At 63.1% G+C, this 9,711-nt stretch overlaps 1 protein-coding gene across 1 annotated transcript in view; it reads left to right on the top strand.

Annotated features, from left to right (window-relative positions):
- Window positions 1–9,711, top strand: part of GRTP1 (growth hormone regulated TBC protein 1) — a 29,529-nt gene that overhangs the window by 1,911 nt on the left and 17,907 nt on the right. The window contains exons 4-5 of the mRNA XM_040267284.1: window positions 1,869–2,055; window positions 2,170–2,294. Of these exons, the coding sequence (XP_040123218.1) occupies window positions 1,869–2,055; window positions 2,170–2,294 (312 nt within the window). The remainder of the gene's footprint in view (window positions 1–1,868; window positions 2,056–2,169; window positions 2,295–9,711) is intronic.

The following is a 9,711-nucleotide window of genomic DNA, read 5'->3' as shown; positions in this document are numbered from 1 at the left end:
TTCTGCCCAGGAAGGACTTCTCAGAAGAGCAGGTGTGAGCATCCCCGAGGCCTGGCCTGGCTCAGGGGGTGCCCCCAGGACCCCCAGTGCGTGCATCCACCTGCAGCCTGTGAAAGCCCCGGGCCTTTTCCCTGAAAGAACTGAGAGCCTAAGGGAGCTGGCTTTTCTCATATCCACAGAAAACCTGATCAATAGTTGATCCAAGAAAAAAAGTGGGAGATTCCATTCGAACCGTCCGAGGACTGCAGTCTTTCAGAAAGTTCTAGGGCTCCGCCGGTTAGAGGTCAGAGCACACGTGGGTAAGCTTTTGAGACAAAGGGTTATGGTCACAGGACCTAGGTTGCAGGTCGGGGGCGTCACCGTGGCCCCACGCACGTGCGCGCGGGGGCCTCTCCTGGAGGCCTGCTCGGAGCAGATGCTTGGCCTGGACCGCAGGGACAGAGGAGCCCCAAGCCTGTGAAGCAGGAACCCGCTGCCCCCACCACACCGAGAGCCGGCACGGCTCCCCGCGCGGCCCGCCCCTCCCGCAGTCCCCTGGACGCCAGCCGGCTCCTGCAGTAGCCTCATGTCGTCCACCGTCCACCCCACCGATTTGGGCTCAGCTCCAGGGTCAGCAGGCAGTGCTGGACCCCCAACACCCCCACTTCTGTAAACTGGGGTTCCCACCGCCCTGGGCGGCTCCCGAAGCCAACAGAACACCTCGCTCCCATAGCCAGTTTTCTAGAAAGCTGGCGGGTGAACGGCCGGCGATGAGGCCAGAGGGCCCGGATGGGACAGTCCTGACCGGCGGGCCTCCTGCCCCCCGAGTCCGCAGCGCGACACTCTCAGCCCCACGTCTCGGGCTCCCACGGGTGGTCCGACCCCAGGCAGGATGGGTGAACTCACTGGCCGCTGGTGATTAACTCAGCCTCCGTCCCCCCAAGGTCGGGGCTGGGACCGCACGCTCCGAGCCTCTGAGGGGAGCAGTGCTCCATGTCCAGGTCTGGGGAGACCCTCCGGCTCAGCCACGAGCTAACCTGGGCTCGATGCCTCTAAAACAGCCTACCTGCCGCCCATCAGACGCACATCACGTCTGCTTTAACGGGTAAAGAAAGGGATGCTTTGACCAGAAGTGAAGAGCATCCGTGCTGGATCCCATCGGCTAGAGGTCCAGTGGTTAAGACGCTGCACTTCCGATGGAGGGGTCGAAGTTCAATCCCTCATCAGGGAACTCAGGTACCACGTGCCGCTTTTTTTTTTTTTTTAACCGTGGAAGAATGTATCCCTGACTTGTTTGACGTTCTTTGTTCCGACAAGCCACAAAACTGCTGAGCACCGTGCTTCTCCAGGACAGGTTCCCAGCACAGCCCAGAGGATGGCTCCCACCTCCAGCTGGTGCAGGTAAGACTCGGCTCCCGTTACAGGTTGCATGTTGATTATATGAGACGCCTCTGACCAGGGGCCCGGTCTCCCCTACCTCCAGAGTTGCCACCTTGGCAGAAACCCGGGTGAGGCCCAAAGGGGTTTGACCGGGGCAAAGTTGGAGGGTCGTGGGCACTCAAGCCAGGAACCTGGATGGAGCCCAGGCACACGCGTGCCGCTCATCACCAAGTCGCGGGCCAGGCGGGGTCGTGGCGGAGGTGTGGACGCGCCGGGAAACGCACAGCCAGGGGAGAATTTCAAGTCTTTCAGAAACAGCCTGAAGGAGCCAGCCAATACACGCTGGCCTCTACGCTCGCTCTGCCAATGGACGGCAACAGTGAGACGAGTTCTGACTCTCTGGGCCCCGGCGGCCGTGCTGACCGTGGAAGATGACAGGCTCTCGTCTGTGTCACTGTTCCCTAAGTTAACCTAAACGCACCTGAGACTCTCCCTTCTTTGTCTCCCAGCGTTGGGAGGCAGGGAGAGGCTGCCCTGCCTGCATCCCAGTGACGCTGCTGACCTGCGAGTCCCTGCTGACCCACGAGTCCCGGTGACCCGCCCCGGCACCCACGGTCCCCGCCGGCCCGCCCCAGCGCCCGCTGGCTGTCCTCGTGTGCCTGTCCCCGAGTCTCGGGCCGAGGTCACTGGGTGGAGGTGGGGCTCAGACCCGCTGGGCACAGACTCAGCTCTGGGACGGACGGCCAGCGTCACCAGAGGGCACTGCAGGCCCAGGAACCCCGCAGGTCCCACCGGCCCCAGGGCGTGCAGACGTAGGGGGCTCGCGGGGCGGGCGACGGCCGGGGTGCGCGCAGCTCAGCTGCTCATCGCACTGGGCGCAGGGACCCTCCTCCCCGCAGCTGATCCTGCTCGGGGCCAGGATGGGCCCCTGCTCGGTGAGGGGCCACCCCACTGTGCCCGCAGCGGGGGTAGGGGCAGAGCGGGGGTCCCTGCCTGCGGGGTTGTGTGGACAGTCACTGCTCCCCTGCAGTCCCCGTGGATGAGAGTCTTGTCCATAGCCATCATGCCCATGGGCTGTGAGGATGGACTTCTGTGGGGGCGGGGGGCACCTCCTCCTGTGATTAACTCCGGATCTCACTGAGGCACAGGGAGGCGGGTCCTCTGACACTTACTCCCGGTCTGAGAGGGGCCAGGACAGGCAGGGCTGGGCGATGTGTGAGGGTGGCTTGAGGATTCAAGAGTGGCTCCAGCGTCATACAGAATGAGAGCCCGTTAAATAGAGTGCATGTGTGCACGTGTACACGTATGTACAGATGTACATGTGTACATGTATGTACAGGTATGCGCACGCATACCTGCTGTTCTATTCCCTACACGGGTTAGAAAGTCCGGAAGGAAATCTGCTCCCAAGCCCAGCCCGTCGGGGCCCCTGGGAAGTCGGAGCGGGAGAAGACGCAGGACCAGAGCCCAGGGAGGGTGGGGTCTCGGCGCCACAGTGCTGGAGGCAGAGAGGTGGTCTCGGGGCCGCCAGAAGCTCTGGCAGAGGTGTCGCCCCCCGAGACTGTAAGTCTGTGCTCTCCCAAACCCCCAAGCCGCACCCCAGCCTCACAACACGCCGAACAACCACGCGTCCTCCAGCCCCAAAGGCCTCCCGCAACGGTGGGTGGCCAAGAGAGTGGTCTCCTCCTCCGGGGTCTGTGGGCGGAACGCCCGCCTCCGGGATCTTGCCAGGAGTCTGGGAGGAAGACCCCAGCACAGGCCGCAACACACAGGAGAAGTGAAACTCCTGTCTTCTCCACGAGAGGAAGCGGCGGCGTGTGGACCGGCTCCGGGGGGACGTTCCCCACGCGGGGACCCTCCTCCACGTCCGCACTTCAGAGACGGGCGCAACCCCAAGAAGGCATCAGAATGCAAACCTGCCCAGAGGCTTCAGAGAGTCTCCCAGCATCTCAGAGAGGGAGGGGCATGCCCTCTCCGTGCTAGGGAAATTTTATTTATTAAATTTCTTACTGGAGTGTCGTCGATCACAGTGTTAATTTCTGCAGTGCACCAAGGGGATTCAGTTACACACACATTCTTCTTCACGGTCTTGCCCGTGACGGTTTATCTCAGACGCTGAATACAGGCCCCTGAGCTGCGCGGCAGGCCCTTGCGGTTCACCCACTCTGTTTACAATAGTTCGCACCTGCTAACCCCAGCTCGCAGTCCTCCCCTCCCCGCAGACGAAACTCTTCCAGTAAAACAAATGGTCTAGACTTGCTCTGGCCCTTCCGGCCATCGCCGTGTCCTGGATGAGACCCGGTGGCTAATGGTCTCTCACAGAGGCCCCGCGGGATCTGCTCTTGTGCTTGCCTGAAGTCCTGGTGTGACGCTGGCTCCGGCACCCGTGTGTCTCTTAAAGCGAACGCTCTAGGGATCAGGCTCCTGGCGTGGAGCGCTGACGCGCACCTTCACGAGTCCAGGACATCCCACGGCCTCAGGGCACCCACACCTGACCAGCTCCTGACCCGGGACGTCCCGAGGCCCTCACCCAAAGACCCAGGAGAGCAAACTTGGGTCCAAGCTGCTGCCGCGGTGCAGACGGCGAGGCCGGGCTCAGACTATCAGGACAGAGTTCGAGAGTGTCCTTCCTGGAACAACAGCCTTCAGAGAAACCCTCAAGGCAGAAAGATCACCTTTCCTCTCGACCAGAGGGAGCCAGGTCACAGTTCCAGAGGCTTTCGGGACAGGGCTGCCGGACGGGACGCCAGTCACACCTGCATGCAGACACGTGAGCACACGTGAGCTGGTGTGAGCGTCAGCAGGCCCCACACTTGGTGACAAGCATGCCAGCCCAGTCCCAGGTGTGTGCATGTTGGGTTTCTCCGAATGCCGTGAATCTGGGGTATTTTCTCTTTATTTTATTGCTCTGAAATCCCAAAGTTGAGAGCCTTGCCATTTTTCAAGAGTAGAAATATTTTTGAATGAGACTGTGTTTAGAGACGGGGCCTCTAAAGCGGGGATTAAGGTCAGATGAGATCACTAGGGTGGCCCTAACCCCATCTGACCTGTGTCCTCATGAGAGGGAATCGGGACACAGACGGGCCTAGGGGCCCAACACGCGGGCACACGGGGAGGCGGCGGGTACGGACCAGACAAGGGGTTGCCTCCACCGCGGCCATGGGCCCGGCCTCCAGGGTAGGGAGAGATGAGCTCCTGTTGTTTAAGCCACTGGTCAGGGGGCGCCTGGGACGGAAGGAAGACAAGGAGGACGGGGCGGGGACGCCTGCCCGGCCTGAAGGCGGGTCTGCCAGTTCCCAGCGCCTGCCCGGGGGCCTCCCGAAGCTGCTCCCTCTCGCCTCCGGGGGGCCCTCGTGAGCCTGCTCCCTCTCCCAGCCGTCACGCCTCCCACCAAAGCTCACTGTGGTCCCTGTGTGTCCGGGGCCTTCACGACACGGCGCTTCAAGACGCTCGTTGTATCTTACAAAGACCTGTCTTATTTAGAAGCAACACTCTTAGCAACTCACCTCCTGAAGCAAATCCCGAGCTCAGGACAGAGCCCAGAGCCTCAAAGCGCCTGACACTCGGAAATCTGTGTTCAGAGAGGGACAACAGAACAAACAGCAGCGGGTGACCAGACACGACGCCCACAAGGGTCTCGGCTTTACAGTCACTGCCCCCTCCCTGCCCCGCCCCCACCCTGCCCCCACGCCCCCCACGCCCCTTCCTGCCAGGGCCTGCGTAATTGCCCTGCAGGGCAGGAGCACTTTGGACCTGCCAGCTCCCTGGACCTGTTTTTCTTCTTCAAAGGACAGGGATAGGACTTCCTGCCCGGCTTGTGGGCCCCCGGGGGCGGGGGTGGGGGGCGGCGGCCTCAGCGCTGACCCAGCAGCCCGAGGTTTTCTCCCCCGTCTTTCCGGGCACAAGCTGGCATGGCCGGCCAGCGGCTGCGGTCCAGTAGCTCAGTCGCGTTCGACTCCTTCGCGGCCCCTCGGACTGTAGCCCGCCCAGCTGCTCTGTGCAGGGTCCCCACCTACAGGGTGAGCTTCCAGGACCTGAATCCCACCCTTGCAGCCCTGGGGAGGATTCTTTGCCCTGAAAAGAGGCCCACACAGGGAGGCCGCGTGGCCTGCTGTGCCTGGGACAGTCCAGTGGCCCCTGTGGTCCTGCGGCGGGAGGCTGATGGCCCAGCCCCTGGGGGAAAGCAATTGGAGGTTCATTTCCCTGTTGACCAAACTCCAAGACGGGAACAGCAGGACAATTAAGGGAGGAAGCTGGGCCCTGCCAGACCACACGTCTCTGATTCCTGAAATCAGGAGACCTCTGGGCCACATGTGCACAGAAAGACTCCCTGGAGACCAAAGGGAGCTCATGTCAAGGGTTATTCTACCCAGACGCCTCTGCGGTAAAACCCCCTTGTCTAAGAGATGTGTGAGCACACGGGAGGATCCTGAGATAGAGCAAGTGTGGACTGTGAACCGGGCAAATGAAAACGACTGGCCGCAGGAAGCCCGGAAGAAAGGTCCTGTAAAAGTAATTCCGATCACGACGAGGGCCCGACCCAGTGCCTCTGAGTGCCTCCCTGAGTCCCCCACGTGTCTGTCCACGCGTGCTGGACACTTTTCCCTCTTAATGAACATTTTACTTACTTAATTGCTTTCCGTCTCTGGGGGAATTCTTTTTGCAAAGCCGAAGGCAAGGCCTTGTCACTGACCCCGGGCCTCGTGGCTGGGATCTGGTGCTTCCACCGCCGGGACCCAGCCTCAGTCTCTGGCTGGGAACCCAAGCCCCCTCCATGCCACCGCAGGCTGAGGCCCCCGAGATCGGTCACCCCAGACCTCACGCGCAGAGATGAGGAAAGGGTGGAGGGGACGTGGAGATGACAAGCCCTGAAGTCCAGGCTCTCGGGCCGGTGCTACGTGGAGACCGGGTGTCTGGCGGGGTCACTGTAAGCCTTGAGGCTGCCTCACGTGGCTCTTTTCTATGCCCACCCCCCAGTCGCTAATCGTGTATCTGTGACCCTGCCGGGGACCCACATAAGCACCTCTGAGGACCCTCTGAGCACGTCTATCCCACCGTCCCCACAGGCCTGGCCCCGGAACAGTCCCCTGCTGCCCCGGCGGCTGGGACACCGAGTCTCCTCTTTACCTTTCCAAAGCAATTATGGAAATATTCAGACCGACGTGAAAAGGCCCCTCTTCAGTGATTCTGCCTGTGCTCCCAGCCACTGGTTCCTTTCCCCTCGTGCTGCAGTCTATTTAAAGCCAACTCCAAATATCATATCATTTTACCCATAACCATTCTTCAGCCAAAAATAAAACTTCGTACTTTATCAGAAAGAGTGTGAGCAGTGTGCTGCGACGCTTCCTGTGGGCGGTCGGGGTGCCGGCGGCTGGCCCACCCCGACCTGCCGGGACCCTTCATCACCCTTCACAGTGATCAGTGGTGCTGCCTGAACACTCTGTCAGTCCTGGGGGGACGGGCACCCCCGGAACTAAAGTGCTCAGACAGCACATGTTATCCAAATGGCAGCAGCTCCTGAAATCAGGCAGAAAGATCTGGGAGTCCTGCAGGAAGACGGGGGCCTGGGGTGGTGCGTGCACATCGGGTAGGGCCCTCGGGCCTCTCGCTGAGCCTCTGCCAAGGAGCCGGTCCTCCGGCCAGTGGTTCTCACGTGGGGCCTGCAACCTCAGCACTGCAAAGCTGGCTCCCCACACAGCCTGGCCGTGGGACGCTGGGGCCCCTGTGGGCGTGTGCCGGCCTGGGGGGCTGTGTGGGCACACCCCCACCCTGGGGGAACGGGCTGGGCACAGCCAGCTCCCTGGCAGTGGACACGACATGCCCTTGTGGACGATCAGCGGCTTTGAAAGAAGGGAGTCTGGCCAGCAATGGTGCCCAGGATGCTCAGGGCAGTGGGCATTTGGAGGTTGGAGGGGCACCAAAGACATGGGTCTGGCTGCCTCTTGCCCCTAAGGAGGGGCTGGGGCAGGTGCTGGCGGCGGGGGCTGGCAGCCCTCAAAGGGCCCTCTGGCCGTGACCGCTGGCTGCCTGCAGAAGGGTCCTTCCTCTCTGTATCTCTCCCGCCAGACTTCCTAGACGGGCCTCCTCTTGTCTGACGCTCAGCCACGTCTCCTCGGGCCCCAGATGTCCCCGGTCGGGGTACTATCATGTTCAAGTCCAAGAGCATGTGTCCGTGGTCTGCGTTTCCTTCGGGGCTGGGACCAGGCCGGTGTGAGGATGGACACAGCGGCTGGAACCCACCGGAGATGGCAGGCGTCAGGGGGAGAGGCCGTGGGAGCCTGCACCAGCAGGGCTGGGGGGGCGCCTGGGGCCGGGGCAGGGGCACGCGCCAGACGTGCTCTTGGAGACGGGGAGGAGGAACGTGTGGGCCCCACAGAAAGGACGGGAGGGGGTGCAGGCAGCCACCGGCTTTGGCCGGAAGCTGCCCCGTCCAGGGGGGACGGGGGCTGGGACGGGCGGAAACAGGGGCTTGGGGCCACCGGCGGGGGGTGGGCCACACGCCTGATGATTTCTGAGACCAGGACGGGTCGACGCCAGGCCCGCGCTGGTGGAAGGGCCAGTCACCATGCCTGTGGACCGGCGTCTGCAGGAGGCACCTGGGGCGAAGGCCAAGGAGGGGTCCTGAAAGGGGTCCTGCGTCTTCTTTCAAAAGCAAAGCAAACTAGGCTGAGGGCTTGGAGAACTTCCCCAGAACCAGCGAATGGAGGGCCTTTGCAGTTCTGTTCAGCTGAGCACGAATTTCCTACAGACCTCCATGGAAACGGACACACAGATGTCCCCAGTTTGGGGCAGGCATGTTCCCCAAATTACTTTCCAGGCTCCTTGCTCAGCCCTCCGACGGGATGCTCCGGAAAAACCAATGCCAAGGGCCAGGCGAGTTCACAACAGCCCAGCAGGCACTCGCCGCCAGAAACAACATCAGAGTCCCAGGGAGACACTGTCCCCAAAGGGCCAGGCCTGGTGGAGTGGGCCGTGCAGCCCGGGGCTCCACGGTGTCAGTAGGGTGGTGCCTTACCGGGCCTGACTTCTGTTGTTCTGAGCCCAGTTCTTAAAAAGAACTCTTGGGATGCCGGGGAGGCTATGAAAGTCCCTTAAATCTTAAAGAACCTTAAAATCCTGTTACCTCACTGCGTTTCCAAAGTAAAACTCAAAATGCAGTCTATGCACATTCTCACGGCCTCCCAATAGGAGAAGCGGCTTTCAGGCCATCCATGGAAACACCAGGACGCCGCGGGGCCTGGCAGGGAGGAGGACACTGTACTGGGCCAGGGCAGCCCTGCGGGCACACGGCGTGGCGACCACCCTGTTGGTGTCTGCAGGCGGCCCCCTGGAGTAAAAGGCGCGCAGGCCGGGCGGCATGTCTGTTCCCTCCCAGCCGTGACTCACCCTCCCCAAATCCTGTGCATCTGTGGGGAGAAGCCTGGGGGGCGCCTCTGCCTCCTCTGGGAGCGGAGGGGACGTGGGCACTGTCAGCCCTGGTCACCCCAGACGGCCACTGGGCAGGGCGTGCCCGCCCTCTCGCGTGTGCAGGAGCCCCAGCCACCTGCTCAGTGCGGGGGTTGGGGGGCGGCCACGGGCAGCGCCTGCACCCCTCCTTCTGAGCCTGGTTTGGGGCGATGGGAGGCAGGGACAGGCTGATTCCGCTGGGGTCGGGGAGGGGACGGTGGCACCCGGATTAAGATCCACTTATTTGCGTGTTATTTTCAGGGGGTAAAGTGTAGGCTGAAAGAGAGCAAGTTAAAAATAAGACGATCGTTTTCTGTAAAAAGAACATTAAACCAGCGGTCACAGGTCAGGACGCCGGCCTTTGGACCCGCGGAGCACGGAGGCCTGGCCGGCTGCCTGAAGAATCTAAGCTGGACTCACCTCCTCCCACCTTGGCTGCGGCAGAGAGGCCCCGGGGTGCGGGGCGGCGGGAGCCGACGCGCCGGCCGGGCCGTCAGCCCCGCCGGGGGCCATCCCCGCGCCCCTCCCCCTCCCTCCCGCCCGGGGCCCCCCCCTCCTCCCGCGCCCCCTCTCCCCGCCCGGGGCCCGCATGCCCCTCCCTCCCCGCCGCGGGGGCCGGGGGCCGGGGGCCGGCTCGGCCGCGCCCCTCCCAGGCTCCCGGCTCCCGGCTCCGCGCGCAGGAGCAGGTGCAGCCCCTCCCGCGCCCTCCCTGCGGGCCGCGCCCCGCCCTCCGGGTCCCCAGGCGTTCCCACCCCTCCCCGCCCCCACTCCCCTCCCCCGCCCTGCTTCCCCGCCCCCAGCCCCGCCTCCCGGCGCCCGCGGCCCGGCGGAAGGACGCGAGGCGCCCCGAGTCCTGGGAGGTGAACTTGGCACCCCCAGCCCCGCGGCCCGGGCGCCCCCTCCCGC

This window comes from Oryx dammah, unplaced genomic scaffold, assembly GCF_014754425.2.
Source record: "Oryx dammah isolate SB20612 unplaced genomic scaffold, SCBI_Odam_1.1 HiC_scaffold_24, whole genome shotgun sequence".
Classification (NCBI taxonomy): Eukaryota; Metazoa; Chordata; class Mammalia; order Artiodactyla; family Bovidae; genus Oryx; species Oryx dammah.
The sequence above is the reverse complement of the archived record's forward strand: the minus strand, read 5'-3'. Positions and strand labels throughout refer to the sequence as shown.